At 39.3% G+C, this 19,511-nt stretch overlaps 1 protein-coding gene and 1 long non-coding RNA gene across 3 annotated transcripts; one reads left to right on the top strand and one right to left on the bottom strand.

Moving 5' to 3' along the window:
- The first annotated feature begins 4,015 nt into the window (after positions 1-4,015).
- LOC145457544 (uncharacterized) lies at positions 4,016-18,577 on the top strand. 2 transcript variants are annotated; one of them, XM_080335764.1, is made up of 7 exons: positions 4,021-4,209; positions 4,567-4,689; positions 13,687-13,797; positions 14,935-15,096; positions 15,421-15,512; positions 15,579-15,753; positions 16,525-18,577. In XM_080335764.1, exons 1-7 carry the CDS (start codon positions 4,164-4,166, stop codon positions 17,100-17,102), a joined length of 1,287 nt encoding a protein of 428 aa, XP_080191890.1. In that variant the 5' UTR covers positions 4,021-4,163; the 3' UTR covers positions 17,103-18,577. The 2 variants fall into 2 exon arrangements, with proteins under 2 accessions (XP_080191891.1, XP_080191890.1); XM_080335765.1 differs by lacking the exon at positions 15,579-15,753 and having other exon boundaries at positions 4,016-4,209; positions 16,525-16,657.
- Positions 5,528-8,170, bottom strand: LOC145457545 (uncharacterized). Its single transcript, XR_013920928.1, has 3 exons — positions 7,727-8,170; positions 7,050-7,148; positions 5,528-6,694 (listed from the first exon to the last, which is right to left on the bottom strand). It is a non-coding gene; the product is annotated as an uncharacterized LOC145457545 (long non-coding RNA).
- Positions 18,578-19,511: the final 934 nt, after the last annotated feature.

A 19,511-nucleotide genomic window follows, 5' to 3' on the forward strand; every position in this document is an offset into this window, starting at 1 on the left:
TATTGTGGCTTTGATCCTTTGTAGAGTTTGCTACGTATATGAATATAATGACAGAATATCTGGTTCGTGTGCATTGGCTACTGTGAGATGAATTCATGGAAAGAAAGACTGAAGAATACTACAAAGTGAACAAGTGGAAAGATCTTGAACTATACCGATATGCAATTCACAATATCGTCGATTGAAAATATGTCATATATTAACTGCAGGAACTCGAGTATGAATATAACAAATATTATTGCAACTGTCTTGAAGTCTTATATAATGCCTGTCCGATAACCGCAGAAACTTGAGTATGACTAGCAGGACCGTAACTGCCGCACCTCAAACCCCCCAATTGGGGGGGGGGCAAAATTATTTCGCGAATTAGCATAAATTATTGAGTATTTTTCAAAAATTTATTTAACTTTTTCAAAAAATTTTCGCGCTGCGTGCCATTTCAAGTTGCCAACTTTCTTAGTTATTTGGTAGCATACTCTTCCCCAAGACAAAATACGCAAGAGTTATCGAAATGGACATATCGGCGAGACACTTAAAGTTTTAGAACATGTAACATGCGACTCCAAGAAGTGTGCCAGAACGATTGGCAGCGAGAAAACCTGGGCCAAAAAGGACTGCCCGCTTACGCTGACTGAAAACTTCGTTATATATGCAAAATGCAGATAGGTTTAATTGTCCTTAGGCGCCTAAATGACTGGCGCCGAATGTTCCTGTCTTGACAATCTGAACCTCAGAAGACAAATACCATTCCGCAGGGAAATATTGTCTGCCCGTAAAGAAATACCAATTTGAAATCGTGTGCGTCGTTAGTTTAGTACAGAGGTCTCAAACTCAAATGTGCTCGCGGGCCAGTTTTCCAGTTTTGACGACGCCGCGGGCCGCAGCATTTATAGGGGTATTCTATGTCTTTCCCAGTAGACTTTATTTGGCTGGAATGAAATGTCCTATTGAAAGTGAACCGATCCAGTATACCGACAATAAACACACATCGTCAAAATGTGATTTACCCTCGTATCAATTTGGGCCTCGCACGAAAAGAATCATCACATTTATAACTATTTGAATATAATTGTTGTTATTCTTGATATATATTAGTTTTATTAAGATATAGACACCATATGGGCGGACAAATGTATGATGCCATCTTAAAAGCTATCGGGTTATAATCTTGCAGCTACTATTAATATTTTGAATTTAACATATTGATAATAGATACTGATCTGATATCAAAACATTTTTAAGTTGAGCATTGTGTAATTCCAATCCAGGATTCGGGTATAATTCTGATAAGTAGGCTATCAATCTCATGGCCAAATATCTTCAAATATAGGAGCAGAAAAAAATATAAATATATTAATGAATGTGTCCAAGTGATTGAAATGTCGGAACGTCGAACGGCCCATTGCCGTTAAATCGTTGGAGCGTACCACTACGGTACTCGATACCTTTAAGTGGCCTTAATAACATGGTTTAGCGACCAAAGATGTAGGCCTAACTAACAGATGGCCAATGATTGCCATAACTACTTGCTTGGTTAGCTAAATACCAAGCTGCAACCTTCTGATGTATTACTATTCCCCTGATAGGCGATTAGTTTGTTGCGTCCATGGTTCTAACAAATTCACGGCATTTCGAGTCACTCCGAGTCCACTCGAGTCATTTTCATTTTGCCATCGAGTTATCCCGAGTCTGAGTAATTCTAAGAAAGGTCGCGTCCAACTCAGAAATGTCGTTGCGGGCCGCACAAAATGCTCTGGCGGGCCGCATGCGGGCCGCGTGTTTGAGACCTCTGGTTTAGTACATTTGGGCGATTCTGCATTTTTTGATATAACAGACAGGAGATCACGAAATGACATCATGAAACGAAGTCATACCAACGGGGCCGCCCGCCCGAATATGTTTAATTATTATTTACAGGCCCTACAGTTTCCAAGCCACCTCATTCAGCTCTACCGGTAATTCTGACAACGTGAACAGAGAGAACAAGAAATTGATAGCAATATATATGCAATTCCCAATATTATTGACCGATTTTATCATGAATTATCGAATATTTTCGCGCCTCGCGCTGGCTCACTAAACTGTGGCCCTTATTTCGTGACAAAAGCGAACAACGTGATGGGGGGGGGGCGGTTTATCACCCTATGGGAGCCCAAGACCCAAGTTTTATTGAGGGGGGCCTGGTCAAATGCAGTTTCGTTCCTGCGAACGGGTATACGCCCGAAGATGTTCAATTATTATTGAGGGGTCCTACCATTTCAAACACACCTCACTTCGGTTTATCACCCTATGGGGGGCCCATGACCAACGTTTTTTTTGGGGGGGGGGGGGGGCTGACGAAGTGCTGTTACGGCCCTGATGACTAGAACAAGAGCCTTGTCTAATGTTAATGTTCTGCTTGAGCTCGACTCACAATAGCCAGAGCTTACTCCTTGAAAGTGTGGAAAATCGCACTTGAAGGGAACTCGTTGTCATTGCCAAGAACACAGGAAGACGTCTGCCGGTCGACATTAGTAGTAAGCCAATGCACCACGTCAAGGTTTCGACCAACGCATTGGTTTCCTTTTTTAGGTAGGGAACCTCAATGTGGATAGGCAGCATTTGCCACAGAGAGAAAAAACTACCATACTAAAAGAGCATATTGTTCATTTTTTTTTCAAGCCATCTCGCAAACTTTGGGAAAATTTGGAGGACTTTTATTGCTTCTCATGCAATGCAAACTTTGCAAAATTGTGAGACAAGATGTTATTCAAGTGTCTCATTGCCTTGTCCATGACATCCTCAACCTCATTCAGGTCTGAGCCAGATTGAAGTGACACAGTATGAATTAATTTGTTATAGAATGGATCACAGTGAATTGCGTCAAGTACCCTGAAAAAATTGATCTTTTTCAGGGGTTTTGCCATTTCTTTACTGTGGATAACATAAAAGCAGAGAACCATGCCATGAAACTGTTCAGACGCGGGCTCTTCAATCCACCGACTTTTTTTTGCATCACTTTAATGAGGTTTCCCGATGGCGCTGCAGATGTTAGGCATGTGGCAATTGCTCCGTTAGCTTGCTTAGAAATGGCTCCCAAAAGCACTCCACCAATATATTCAAGTATGTCTAAAAACATGTCAAAGTTTTTCCATGGAAAGGCAAAGTATCAAAGGCTATTTACTTACCAGATTCCTCCAATCTCTGTGATTGGATCCTGTTCTTTACCGCACACGAGAGAATCAAACATCTTCAAAAGTAATGCTGAAGCTGGCAATTGCGGCAAACCCGGCAACTTGTTAGCTTGGTGACAGATATTAGAATAATGTTGATAAAATCCGTCAACACCAAGTTTGCAATATTCAGAATGGAGTTGTTTCACCAATGGAACAGCTTTGGTCACGTCTAGTTCCTCGAATGATGGGGCGCATTCAAAGTATTTTTTGCTATTTACACAAGCCCTCTTCAAAACAGCAATTACAGCATCCTCAGATATATCCCAAGTACTGGTGGGAACTTTATGATTTTTGTAATGATTTTTCAGAGCTTTCACAGTCGGAAAGGATGCTTCGCATTCCTCACAAATCACACCTTTCCAGTTACCGAGTCCTTCGAAACATTCTTCAATTTCCATTTCAGTTAGTCCTTCCCATGCATCCCAAAGTGATGCAGCTGAATCAGTCATGATACCGATTTCTATCCGTGACGAAATATGATCTAAATCTGGCGAAAAATATAACAGAGGCTACACGTTATTATTCACTAGTCATAACGACTCGCCACCGCTACCTGAATGTTGAACTGTCTAACTAATTCCGACGCAACTTCAAGAAATACACGACGAAACGCCTTGAACGCCATTGAAACAAGCACTGAGCTATCCTGTTTTGGGTGCATCCATCTGACCGTGACCATTCTGCCGGCTAACAATGGGAGAACAATCGAGTCGTCACTCCAGTTATACTCTATAGTCTAACACAGAGAGCTTCGATACGTTTCATAGTTGCCCACCAGACCATATCCCTTATTTTTGACTGGAAGCTATTATTCACAAGTCTGTCAAAAGACGACATCTATACAGCATACATCATGCTATAATAGAGATTTCAGGTTTAACGGAATAGACCTCGTATGCCCGGTTATGGAACGATCGTGAACTTTGCGATAAGAGGATAAAAGTAAGAATGATACGAGTGTTGGTTATTTCGCTCACGTTGCATTTAACCCAAGGTGAGACTTTTGTAACTGTTCTGTACAATAGTATAGTGGCCTACAAATATCTAGTTTAGCTCGTATCAAATAGGAGTTCACTCTTATAAGCATGAGAATGACAAATGTTTGTACAACCAAGCTTCAATCGTTTCGCATTATACAGTTTTCTTGTAGCACTTTCAGGAGAAACAGAAATTAGACTAGGATTGAAATTAAAGCATAGGGACATTTCACAATTAAGATTAGAGTTGGATTACCGGCATTTCGCTCGAATTAGTCTAATTATACAACTAGAATTGTGTATAGTTGCCAAGGTGCTTAGTATTCTCTTTACCGCGAGACTTGGCTACGGTTGATATGTAATATCTTTCGCAGGTTTGTCATTGCAGCCTATTGTTCACTGGTCGATGGATTTATCAAACAATCGGCAATTGCTGCCAGATTACGGAGATGCGAGGCTGTATGCAGTATCGCTGCCGTGGAACCGAGGGGATAGCTGTGAGTTAACACTGAGCAGCAAAGTGACTTTTCTGCATCTAGTAATTCGTGACTGATATGCTGCACGGGTGTTGGAGGTTGGTCTGTTGGGTGTATGGATTGAATGATGATATGACGGGTTATATTTTTGTTCACGTGAATAGAAATGCGGCAGTATGGAAAGTTTAAATATGTACGTTTTATGCGATCATATGGCGGTTCTACGTCGCAATATCGCATTAAAGATAATTCGGTGCTTTTGAATCACACCTGACGAAGGAGCGGAGATCCGAAACCTCATGTGATAAATAAAATTATCACGTTGCAAGTGGACGCTAAATAAGGTGTGAAAGCAACCAAGATCTTTATATTATCTATATCGTCTGCTGTCGGTTCAAAGAATCATTCAACTTATTTCATTGCACTTTGCGACAATGCTGTGGGTTGATCACGACTATACAAATATGGTATTTCCTGTGACGTTCGTAGTACAACATGTATGCTTGGAAACGGCCAATTGGGCTTTCAAGGCTACCACAGTAGAAAATGGCATGGAAACTGTAAATCTCGTTGATACGGATGAGAACGTTAGCGAAACTGATAGATCAGTGAAATAGTGGTCTACCCAAGGCAATGTCACAAAGTGCAATGAAATAGGCATTGTAAAAAATACCAAATTATCTTTCATGTAATGTACACTCTAAGTTTTGAAGTGTTGCTCAACCCGGAAAATTGAACACGAAACGTGATCCAAAAATTGAACGCCTAAAAGTGTTGCGAAGTGTTTAAATTAAAGGTGTTTACCTAAAAAGTGTTCAGTCTCAAAGTGGCTGGTTGACTAGTCACCGGAACGCAGGGCTCAAAATAAAATCAGATTTTATTGATTCATTAATAAATGACGCTTATAATACCCAACCTGGGTGATTAAATACGTGCAAACATTCAAATTTCCAATAGCTGCTGTGACAGGGTTTCATAAATTCAAATCAGCACTTGAAACCGTTTCCGGAATAGTCCATGAAATTACGAACATCACAAATGATTAAGAGCAAACTCACAACAAATATCATGCAACTCGCTCAATCATGAAAATGAATGCATTGGGATGGTGATAACAAAATATCATTTAGTATCTGAAACTCTCGTGACAGGGGCATGGACTCAAATTAATTGGTTACGTCCGTTAGCGGAAAACATGATCAACAGCGGAAAATATGATCAACACAAATCATTACAACTTATATAAAACTAATCAAATTATGGTTTGTAAATTCCTAATTTTATTATAAACAAACAAACAATGAATGTATCAGTATCACTACCACTACCATGATAACCAACCATAAGTATTTTTTCACTCTTAATGAAATTGGGCCTGCTAACCAGGCATCAAAAATATTCTAGTGCTTGCATTACAAGTATTTATATCAGGTTAATGCCGATCACTTTTGTTTAAACAACAAAGAATTGTTTCTTTGAGTCCATACAAATTCTGCAGATTTATAGAAAAGATTTTGTTATTATTTACCAGTCTGCTGCAAAAAATGAAATCTGGAAGTCATTAGGGCATTGGTTCTCGAACATTTTTGGGCACACCCCACTTATGATAGCAAAAAATTTCATACACTCCTTATCGTCGTATCATAAAATTAAAAAAGCAACCAGAAATCCCAACGGATAGTTGGATGGCAGTGACAGTAATGGTTGTTGATGAGAGAATATTCAAATATTAAATTCTGACCATACACAGAGAAATAACTACAAGCTGCCATGTGCGAAAAAGATTTTAGTTGACTGCGGCTTCAGGCCCCTTCAAATGCTTTCTCCTGTTTGAGAACCACTACTTAAGGGTGTGACAATCCAATGCATAGCAGCTCAAAACGTCAACAATGTTTCTGAATACTCCATTTTCAATGAAGCATTTTTATATTCTTGCCATCAGCTGCAATCCAGGCTCGGTGAATCTCTGATTTGTGGCGTGTCATGGTGTTTGCTTCTTTTTACTGGTCGACTCCAAGTTGCGCTCCTTTAAAATGTGATTAAATTCCAAAGTTTTGAATATGTCAATGAAAATTCTAAATTTTATGCAGAAATAAATATAAATATTTCGGACATGTAGGTTACAGAAGCACAGGAAAGGTGCTCGGATACATGTGAAATCCAATCACTGAGCAGGACTAAAATTAGCAAAACGACTAATAAAAATATCTTTAATTAGGTCTGCGTTTTTTTTAAATTCGGCCATTTTGACAGTTACATTGACATTCAGACGCACAGGCAACTGTGAGAATGCAGAACTGTAACTCAGAATGAAATTTATAGCAGAACGTTGCAAGTCTATGTAAATTTGTATGGTCCACAAAACAGAAAGATTACGGTACCTGTTTCAATAAGACATGCGCTCGGGTCTTGGATTATATTCGTTTGTCTCTCAATTTGGCTTGGAGAAGGAGACAGTTGACTTCATCAACCTCGTTTTGCTGAAAATATAATTGATTGCAAACAAGATCTGACAATAAATGTAGTAGAACCGTTGTTCCTATGGGTTCAGATTTCCATTATAATAATTGACATACGGTACGGTAGGCTTTACATATAGCTTTGATTCTAAGATTTTATAGCTGCTTTGAATTGAGACGAGAAAATATATCAGACAAAGGACACATTGATTGTCTTTAGTACAAAAAATTTGTGACATCTTATCGAAGGTGTGAATACTTTTCCTTCATTGCGGTAATTGTAACTGTTGTAAATCTTTCAAAATCCTTTATTTCTGATTAAATTTAATTAACGCAATTCATTGGAATTAGCAGGTTAAGGGAAATGATCTCAATTTGATGTTCACCTAGTCCTAGTATGATTTAGTAAGCAATAGTTTAAATACAAGTTACACCGGCCCTTTACATTCAACTACACCTCTGTTCAATGTACAGTATACAGATCAAGCCTTTCATCAGCTCATATGGCATATATGGATAGTTTTTGAGAAAATGAGGACTGCAAAAACCAGCACATTGCATAATCAATGGTGATATATGAAATGAATAAATAGACTTACATAATCACATGTTTCCATGGGTTCTTGAGACAAAAGTATGTATCGCAAAAGATGACTGCACCGGCACAAAATCCGTTCAGATGACTCCTCACGTCACTATCAACATTGTCTGTTAGCGCAGGCATGGTAGAACCAGGGGCTCTTTTCGAAGAGTCGACATCAGTTGGATGAATTTGAGGATCAATCCAAGACTGTTGAAAAGAAAATACTTGTTTTAAAAATTTGCTATACAAGGGAACTATTCAATATTCGAACAGCTTCTTCGAGGTACAAAACTTCAATATAAAATTGAATAGTATATGCATATTGAAATGTGCCCAAATATTTTTGGCTGAGACTCGTCAGGGGTAATCATCAGCAACTAGTAGAGAATTCAAAAGAACGTTGTATATGAACAATCGTATCACAAAATATGACGTCACCCGCATTCAGTATTCACGCAGATATCAGACTGGATACAATTATATGTGACAAAAGGGTGTCTTTCATAGAACAATTAATTGATGGAATGGAAAGTTGCATGTGACCTTTCCACCAATTTTACTCCAGCACGGGTAGCATACTTTCCTGGATTGTTAATCATTTTAGTGAAATTTTACCAGCAAACATTCATAAAAATAACCTAATGCAGCAGAATCAAATTTATTATCTAAGGATATACCAACTTACTTAAGAAACACTGCGATGCTTACCAGTATTTTAAACACCAAATGCATTTCAAAATGGTGCCAATTGCAATACATACTACCTGAACATTAATCCATTTTCATATTCTTTCCATCAGCCGCAACCCAGGCTTGATGAGTCCCTGATTCGTGGCGTGCCATGGCGGCTCCATCTTTTTACTGGTCAAATCCAAATGCTGCTCCTAGAAAATATGATAAATACCAAAGGAAAATTGTAAATATTATGCAGAAGTAAATATAAATATTTCACACAGGTAGGTTACAGAAGCGCAAGAGAGGTGCTCAGCCCCCCAGGTTGAGAACCACTGACCTAGCCCATTATAGCTCAGTAAGCAATAGTAAAAGTACAAGTTAGATGAGCTCATTACGTTCAACTACATCTCTGTTCAGTGTTCAGTGTACACTGTACAGTGTACACAGATGAAGCCTTTTTCAGCTCATACCGAATAGTCCGTAGGCTACTCTGCGAGATAGTTCGTGAGAAAAGTAGGACTGCAAAAACAAGGAAATTACATAATCAATAGTGATATAAAAAATAAATAAATAGGCTTACATAATCATATGTATCCATGGGTTCTTGAGACAAAGGTCTGTATCGCATAAGATGACTGTGCCGGCACAAAACCCGTTACGAACGACTCCTCAGTCCTCACGTCACTGTCAACATTGTCTGATAGCGCAGGCACGGTAGATCCAGGGGTCTCCTTTCAAAGAGTCGACATCAGTTGGACGAATTTGAGGATCAATCCAAGACTATTGAAAAGAAAATATATGTTTCAAAAATTTGCAGTACAATAATGAACTACTCAGTAATCACGTAGATATCATACTGAATACAGTTGTTGTTTTCTGCAATAAGTTCTGTGTAACAGAAGGGTGTCTTTCATAGAATAATTAGGTAATGAAATGGAAAGTTGCACATGACGTTACCACCGGCACGGGTAGTATACTTCCTGGATTGCTAACAATTGTAGTCAAATTTTATCAGCAAACATTCATAAAAATCTTTATCACGAAGATAACCGAATGCAACAGACTCAAATTCATTAAGGATATACCAGTTCACTTACAAAACACCGTGATGCTTACCAGTATTCCATACAGCAAATGCATTTACATTTCAATACATACTACCTGCAAAATAGAGTTTAGTTCAGTTACCGTATCATAATAAACTCAGGAAAGTCAAATTTGAGGATTGGGCAAAACAAATATTACCCCTTGTGATCCATGGTTTGTTGAAAAGATTGTTTGTTTGGCTGTGCTGTTATTGGGGCGATTTTGTGGACCTAAAAATGGAAGATTTTGACCAAAAAATCCACATTCACACATATTTTGACGATAAAAAACTTAATTTTGACCCCATGTACTTGAATTAGGTGTTTCTGACATAATGTTAGAATTGTACTACCGGTACTTATCTTTATTTCTGGCTGGAGCTGTCTGTTCTTCCAAAGTAGTTTGACCTAAAAATATCTTTTGGCAAGAAAACTGACAAATTTTTACATGAAGAAACCTTATTTTATCGAAATCTAGACCCATGAAGAATTCCAGTATTAGTTATATCTCGTATTATGGTAGAAATAATTAAAACTTTGTTGTAGTATAACGAAAGATACTTTCCCACATTTTCGGGTAGAAAGTGTCTGTCCTTACTAAGTAGCTTGGCAAGAATGGGGAAAAAACGTTCACCAGCAGCAGTTGTTGGCCGTCAACACTGAAGTTGTGGGTACACTGCAGGTGACACACCGTGTTGCTTCAATGTGACAAAGTTGTCTACATCGCAATTTTTCATCATACGGTTTCTAATAGAAGAACCAATGCCCACGCAATCTTGCTTCAGTTAGGATAATTCAGTAGGCTACGTTGAGCATTTATTTCATTTGACAGTTTCTGATTCACAATGAGCAGACGATGGTCCGTCTACAACGGTAGAACTATACAGTAGGCTACAAGATGTAAATTGTAAAATGATAAGTTCACCGACAGTGCAATCATCTATGATACAAACGAAATGCAAGTTGTTGCCAAAAAAAAATTGATTTTGTAAACAATTTTTGCAATTTTAACCTAACGGTACAATTTTGACAAAATTTTGACCTATTTTGACATGTCAAAAAAACTGTCTTAGTTAAAACCTTACCACTTGGAATAAACAGTACAGTGTAAAATGTGTTGCAGTTGAAAAACCATCAAAACCGTTGCATGACTGTCATACCGGTATTCAATTGCTGAAATTGCAGTACTTGTCCACAATGGACCACAATATCGCCTACATAGGGATATTTCAGTGTGGATACAGAGAACATCCCTTTATCTATACGTCAAAAAGTTAGTTGGATATCAGCTTCCCATCAGTACCGTAGTACTGGACCTGGTCGCAGCCTGGTATATTATCAGATTCGGAGCTCGATCATCCAGCAATAAGATCGGACGAATCATATACTAGAAAACTTCCAAAGAACATTCATATGAATAAGGGATATCAGTAGCCTACTAAAACATCTAAAACAAACGACCTTATTGCCATGTCAAAACGAGCTCATTTTATGACTATTCTCACATTACATATATTCAATAACATTTACCGCATTTCCATACCTTACAGTACATGGATGTTATGATCCTTTACGCCACCAGGTAGCAGAAACTGCTTCAATATATCCATTCCGCCAAGTCTGTTCGTGTACCCTACTTTCTGCCTGAAGCCTGACGAACCACCAATTCAAATTCCAAACTGAAATCGAGCGCGCTCTACCGTAACGAAGGTGGTGACCCCTCTGCGTCACAGGGAAATATGTATATTTTGTTCAAATATTACCCTTAAACCTGGTGGTTTGGTCAGTTGAATAATATTATTTTACATACGCCATGATTTATGTGATCTCCGAACGTACGGATAGTTTATGAATGCGAAATTGATGATAAATTACGGAGTATAAATTTTTTTGAAAGTAAGCCGCAGTGGCGAAGTGTTACATATAAACGGAGAAATACGCAGAAGTGTTACGACGATAATGGCCCAATGCGTTCATATACCCAAAAAGTGTGTCTGTACGCAGAATGAAGTGTTATGAAGTGTTCAATACGACCTTGCGGATTTAGAGAGAGAGAGAGAGAGAGAGATGATATTCTTTCTCGCCTGCACCATCGAGATGCTTTGGCGACGGAGTTGCGATACGGCCCCATGAGGTCATCTAGTCTGCGCCCCCGTTTTTTTTCTCCTCCATGCTATCCGTGATTGCTGAGCGCCTAGCAGGATAGCTGCGGATACCATTTTTCGAGTCTTTGGTATGACCCGGCCGGGGATCGAACCCACGACCTACCGCTCGAGAAGCCGGACGCATAACCATTACACTACACAACTGCGAACTGACATTATATTCTTTGTAGTAATTAACATAAAAGGTACGGTTCAGAATCGAATCACTTAGTTAGAGAGTCGATTCTGTCTAGCCCTAATAGCCGTGACTTAACAGTTTGATAAATGTATATCATTCAGACACCTATATCATTTTCCAGTGCGACGATTTCAAGTTGTGCAACTTTCAAACAGATGCATAAATAAGTCCGATTTAACCGTGGAAGGCTGATTCTGGTGTGTGATTGCGCGGTGATAATAATTTACCAATCAACTTATGCAGGGTTGGCCACTTACGAAATTAGTAGCCTATGTACGCACGAGGAAATGTTGACGGTTGAAGAACTCAGTATACTCAGTATAACAAGCCTTATGTTTATAGCTTGGATATATTATAGTGCTCTACATCAGTGGTTCTCAACCGCCGGTCCGCGACGACATTCCTGCCGGTCCGCCAGGTCTATTACAATTTTATAATCTATACCTAAATTCAAGATGCAATGTTGAAAGCTTGTCCATTGATAAAATAAATAAAACATCAAATTTTAAACTGATTCAGAACTTCGTGAGGTAACATTAGGTCTGGTAACATGTTCGTTTTGACTTAAAGTTCAAGACGTGTCATTTGACAACATGCGAGCGACAAGTACAGAACAGGTACGAGCCGACTCATCGCTAAACAGCGCAGTTTGCGCAATCATTCGTTCTCGATTCATTCAATTTGTGGAGGATCGTAACTGGTGCACCCCAGACTGCCCAATTGGAGAGGGGTCGAGATTGAAAAGAGCCCAACTTTATTTTGCAAATTAACATAAATTATAGCGTATTCTTATGTAACTTTTCCTAACATTTTTCAATTTCTTTTCGCGTTTTGCGCGAATTTAGTGTCACTAAATGTCTTGTTTATTAGGTGCCCTTCTCCAAGAAATACGCATGATTTATGGAAATAGGCATTTCGGCATCAGTCATTACCGTGCCACGACTTACCAACACAAAATGAAGTTAAGGCTAACGTGGGACTCCGAAAATGTGCTAAAAATTTGGCAGCGAGAAAACCTGATTCAGTCATGAATGATCGAAAATTTTCGCTATTGGCGCGATTACGCTATACGTAAACTCTCTGCTTGCACTGAGCAGAATGAATGTGCTGACAAGTACAGGTGAAAACATCCGCCCCACTGTAGGGTCTGGGGGCGAAGCGCCCGGAAGTTTGTATTGTCACCCCGTCGGGCCCAAGACCAACGTTTTTGGGGTGGGCTGACGAAGTGCTTTTTCGGCACGGATTGGCGGATGACCGGTATAGTTGCTGTAAGGTGTTTTCTTGCGGTACGCATTGTATTCGTAGTTGCCAGAGTAGCCTATGCGTCAGGTGGCAGTGGTCCATGAGCAAAGTAGCACGACAAGGTGATTGGTTCGACTCCGAAACGCATTTTCTTTCGATAGTGTCAAAGAGAAGAATATTATTCGAGTTGGCGTGCATGGTCGGTTAAACCCTCCATTCGGCGCCAAAGACTGTAAAGGTAAACGACTCTCGGCGGTAGCACGTTTATCTGGACAAGGCAATTTTACCTCGTCTCAGCAGACTGACTTCCATAAAATCACATGGATGACATCATGAAGATAATTCATTACGATCAAAACCCGTTAAATGTCACTCGCTAGCACCATATCTTTGCAAAAAAAAACGGTTTCATACTATACATTTTAGCTTTATTTCAATTTTGAAAGTTCACCGGTCCGCCATGACATTTTTTGAAATTTTACCGGTCCGCGACGTGAAAAAGGTTGATATCCACTGCTCTACATAAAGCAAGAAGGGTTTCACGGAGGCTAGATTTGCTGCATTGCTCAGCTCAAGAAAGATCGTAACGCTGTTCGTCATAACCTCTCATCTCGTTGCTCAAATATTTCAGATTTTGCGGAAGGTGTCATTGGGAAGGCTTTGTCGTTAAATAGTCTGAAAGTAAATCTTATCCGAGACATGCAAGAAGTTGGAGGCCTGTATAATCCGGTGACGCGTTCAGGTATGATGTGAAATAACGCACCGCTTGGTATTTCCAGGGGTACTCAACTATCTATAGCGAAGGTCCAGTTACAAAATTTTACAATTTGCTTACGCCCGTTAAAACTCTCATGCAATAATTTACAATCATACAAATACAGTGACGCGGCAAGAATCAGAAAAGGCGGTATTAGCAATAGCAAAAAGCAACATCTAATTAGTGTTCTGCTAGTCGCAGCTATTAAAAGAACTGGCATTATTATTACTTGCTAGTTATTTTTATCTTTGTTCTGAAGTGGTAAGAGTTGAAGACAGTGGTGACCGGAGATCCCTGGGACTGGGACAATATGGTTCTAACGAAAGCGGTTACGTATTGTTAGACTGCAGATAAACAGAAATACTATAAACACTGTCCATTGTTTTGCATATCAATGATAACGGTGATTCGGACAGATTAGGTCCGGATTCAACGCTGAAAGGGTCCCCTTTTGAGTAGCCCTGCTGGTATATACAGGGTTGAAGTGACTCGAGTCCGACTCGACTCGTGATTTAATGATGACTCGACTTGACTCGATTCATTTTCCAAAATATGAAAAATGACTCGAATCGACTTGAGACAATGTTTGTAATGACTCGACTTGTACCCGAGTCCTTTGACTCGACAATCGGAAGGCCCAGACAGGTATTTCGTTGTAACTTCGAAAAATAGTATAAGCTATTTCATTATTGCTTTTCCGTCTATCAGTACTGGTGTTTGTAAAATAGTGCCAGAAACTGTGTAAAGTGTAGGAAGTTACTATTGTATGAATGCGAGGCATTAAATATCACCCAGACGGAGCTGTTAACGGTGATTTGAACGAGATTGAACTCTAAAATAAAGAGTGAACACAATGACTTGTACTCAAACTCGAGTATCCACACTGTGACTTGGACTCGAACCTTTGAACCTTGACTTGTACTCGGACTTTAGTCGGTGGTGAATTGAAAATGACCCGACTTGACTCGAGTCAAAACTATATAAGTATGACTGACTTGTGACTTGGTTAAAACCGTGGGTATACCTAGACGAAACTATGGTAATCCCTAACTTCTTCTACTCATTTGAATATTATTTTTACAAAGATTGACAATATCACAACTACAATCTTTCTATGTTCAGATGGCTTGACTATCACTTTTTGGCTGTATTTGAAAGAGTTGACTCGGCGAAGTTATCAAGTTATACTACGTAGCACAAACTTCGATAGTCGCGGGCCGGGCATTTACATTGGTGGTGATGACGAGGCGACAATGATGATGTTTCTTTATAGAACAGCAGAAGGTATAATCAATTTTAACAACATATTCTTTCTTATTCTTAGAGGCGGTCCGATGCCTACGATAGTCAGGCTCCGGGTGGTCAGTATATAGGAGTACTTAATTATGTTTTATCACTGACATTCGCCAGCGGTAATCGTCAGCAACTAGATTTCAAAAGACTTATCATATGCAAAGTTCTTTTGAATTATCTTGATGTTGCTTACGATCCGGGTTTATTTCAATATGAAGATATTTTTCAATTGTATATTGAGGTTCTGTACCTCCAAGCGTATATTTATTGACATTAACTTGTTAAGCCCAATTGCCAAAATGCTTATGTATTCAGGAATAAGGTACACAAGAAAGATATCCTGGGCACCAGTGAAGATGAATTGGTGTCATTTCGCCGTCAGTTGGAATCTTACTTATGGCATACAGGTATAATAAATATTTCAGCGGTATGAATTCCTATGAATATATAACATTGAAATACATGTGGATTAGGTATTCATGAACGGTTCCAGTGTAAGTGCTGAACAAAACGTAACTCATGGTGACGTGTCGATAGCCTCGAGAAGGACTCTCTCAGTCGGAGACATTCTGGGACCCCGGTTCCTGCTAGATGACGTGTGGCTGTATAACAATTCACTTGGGGAAGAGAATATAAATGAAATTTATGGTCAGCAATCTTAGGCACTTATAATTATACAAATGAAAAGTATATTCGTATAGAAATGAACCCGAATATTTTCGGCTGGGGTAATCGTCAGCAATTGAAGAGTGTCAACCGAAAATATTCGGGTGAATTGCAATACGAATATACTATTCAATTGTATATTGATGTTATGTACCTTCAAGAAGCTCTTCCAATACTTATAATTGTATTTCCATATCTCTTTTACTTCCGGAAAGGCAGGAGTATTACCTATTGTTTTAAACTTAAATCCTTACCGTTAATTTTCAAAGAATTTCCTGCTCTTCGCAAATTAGCAAATTTTCACTATGTTGGGGTCTATACTTACTACTGCGAGTCCAGCGTTTCCAAAACATCAACTTTATAATAAATAGATTTCGCGTCTGTATGACCAGTGAACCTGCATTCGATTGGATCCCAGCCCGTTAGACCCGAGATGTAAAGAACTAGCACGAAAAAATGCCTTATTCTCTCACTAGCGGTGACTAATAGAACAATAAATACATGCCGCGTATTGCTTTTGGTAATGTCGCTTCACAGGTTGCTGTATATAGTATTATATATTCGTACAACTGTAAATTATTTCATAAGAGTTAGGCTACAGCCTACCTAAGCAAATTTAGAACTTTTGTACCTGGATCTGCATCATTGAGTAGACATTTACTTATTTACTTCTACTTGAGTAACTATGCTGACTACGCGCTGACCACCTCTTGCTCGCAATTATTGACGTCACGTCATTTTTATCCTCTTCAGAGTTAGGGTCGCCTTCGCACCATACCCGCCAAGCCTCAGAAGTGGGAAGCCAGAATCAGATTACGTCAACGCAGCGAGTAAAATCATATATTCAGAACGATATTAACGAAACGCTATCCACAAACCAATTCAATTCAACTACCTACGACTCGGCAACGTCTGCGACCTTCCACATCGCCAATGGAACTCATCAATCACGCGCTATTAGAATGACCTCGCCAAATCTTTTTCAATCAACTACAACCACGAGTACAACAACATCTACGACCAGTAGGCCTACAACAACATCTGCGACGGGCACAACAACATCTACAACTGGCACCACGTTTCGGGCGATCGTCCATCGCACAACGATCAGGCGACGGACAACTCCACTCATGACATCGACAAGCTTTTATACCGGATGGTTTTACCATCAAACGTGGTACTACGCGTTCCTGGGAATGACAGTTTTCGTGATAACTGGTGTTTCGTTGTGGCTTTGCGTTACTAATTGCTACGTTAGTTCGCAATCTAAAGTAACTGGAGTAAGTCGTAATGTTGAAGCGCATGCAGATCCGCTTATAAGCCAGGCGTGATGTACAAGTATTTATGATTCCAATTTCCGCAATGTTTCTACTCATTTCATTACCTACAGTCTCGATAAATAAAACGGGACTTCGTAGTAGTAATTTTGTAGCGCATGCCAATCCTCTTGAAGCAGTGGTTCTTAACGATTAAGACCGCGACCCAAATTTAAGTTCTAACGCCATCCCGTGACCAGAATCTCACACATCAAAAATGGCACGAAAAATGCGCAGAGAACAGTTGAACGCAACGCAGCTCTATGAAACGTGTCTGACTCACGCGATTTCAAATTGGGATGTATTATTTTACCAGAAGAGTCGCATTTGTAGTGCGTTTGCACTACTGTCTACTCAGATTGTAAAGACGGAACTATTTGGTGCCGACCATCTCGAGAACCGGACATGCCAATAGTTAGGGTTGCATTTGAAAAAACGGTGTTTTAAAACACGTTGTTCAATACATGTTTCAAACAGTGTTTCAAACAAAGGCCTATAAAAACATTGTGTGTTCTTATGTTGTAAAATTGTTCCATAATTGTGTAAATACCTTCCAAAAATATGTTTTATGAGCGTACGGACAATTCCCACCCGATATAGCCGACTTATATCCATATGGGATGGTTGGAACACTCAAAATAGTCGGTTTAACAGCAATAGTACAGATATTTCGTCAAAGTAGCTATATTTACCCTATATTTTCAATTGTCAATGTCAATCCACTATGACGTCACAATAGAATATTCGTCACGTCGTCGTGGCTTTTAAAATCAAAGCAAACAAAAAAACAATAAAAAATATGTTTTAAACATGTTAGTTTTAAATTGATTTTTGTTTTGAATGTAGCCCTAGTTTTGGTCAAAGAGCGGCTGTCAATTTTGGCCTGGGTTTTATCGGCGCCGATCTTTTGGCACCGCACTTTGCCCAGCCGTATGTTGGTTAAAACTCCACGACTTTATGTGTCCCGGTGCGCAAGGGGTTGGCCGCGAAATACCAACGTATCGTATTCCCACACCCACTCAATGCACACCCCCACACTAAAGCATCCCAACGGTCTCCCACGGTGTGTTCCGAAGAAACCAATGTCGGAAAAATCTTCAAAGCAATATGTGTAGGCCGATACGAAGGTCGGTACATTTTCATGATCAAGACATACATACGGCATTTCTACATGTCTCGCCTATTGTCTTACTCTATAGTACCCAACACAGTGACCTCATCTATACAATGCACAGGAACTCGCTCGGAGCGCGAAGAAATATTTGTATGAAGATATTCAACAAATATTACATACATACATATTAAACGATCGCCCCGATGCCGTCGCGACCAAAAATTACACGCTTCACGACCCAGGTTTGGGTCGCCACCCATACATTAAGAACCCCTGCTTTAAAGCAAGGCGTGTTGTGCCTGTCAACTGTTATTTATGATTTCAATTAAGGCAAAGTTTCTTACGCATTATATTACCTATACCTAGTCTTGATAAATCTGTTGCCTCTTGCGCATAGAATACGGCGTCGAAATGCTAACAAATAGTTTCTAGTTTAGGCGAAATTGGGAAGTATGAAGTCAGCGAGATTTCGACAGCGTCGCAGCATTGCGACCAGGAATTAAATGTTGAAAACGAGAGGGTGGTCGAATTAGTGACCGTTGCTACTGAAGTAAAATTACGCTGTACGTTTTTACGCTACTACAAATAGCAATTTCCAAGGCATTTCAAATACATGTAGAGATTTGGTCAAAGGGTCGCATACTTCTAGCAACCGAGGGGACTACGAAGTCCATAGTGACATCTTGCGGATGGCTATCCTAATCATCATGAAATTTTCACAGCTGCAAGGTGTCGTTATGCTATATACAAAAAGAATCTAAAATTGTAGTCCAGCTTTGCACAATTTGGATTTGACAGTTGGAAAATGCACCGATGCGGTGAACATAAAATCTCATAATTGTGGTGCACCTTTTCCAATCTAACGCCTTCATTAAGACGCACTAGGATAGTCTCATACTATGCTAAAATTTGAAAGAATATGTGCAGCCGATCTTGAAGAAATTTAATTTCAAAATGTCAAAATTTAGAATTTCAGGTTATTTTTCAAATAGTTGACTGTGAAGTTCTGTAGTTCAAGCCACACGACTATTAGCATAGCATAGGTCTTGATGTTAGCTTTTCAAAAACTATAAGTGAATACTATGCGACACATATGTCTGATAAATTTTAGATTTATCGTGTACCTATTCAACAAAATCTTACAATGGAGAAAATTATTAACCAAAATCTTACCAGTAATAAAAGATACTAAACGGGTGCCGAGCAAAATCGAAATAGTACAATTTTAAGTTATGCTTTGGGTGAGGTAAAGCCATGAGGTAAAGGTATGGATATTATGTTAATATTTCCAGCGAAGAAAAAAAAAACAT

The sequence above is a fragment of the Botryllus schlosseri genome, chromosome 15, assembly GCF_051294905.1.
Source record: "Botryllus schlosseri isolate E-star chromosome 15, Bs_hap1, whole genome shotgun sequence".
In the NCBI taxonomy this organism is placed as follows: domain Eukaryota; kingdom Metazoa; phylum Chordata; class Ascidiacea; order Stolidobranchia; family Styelidae; genus Botryllus; species Botryllus schlosseri.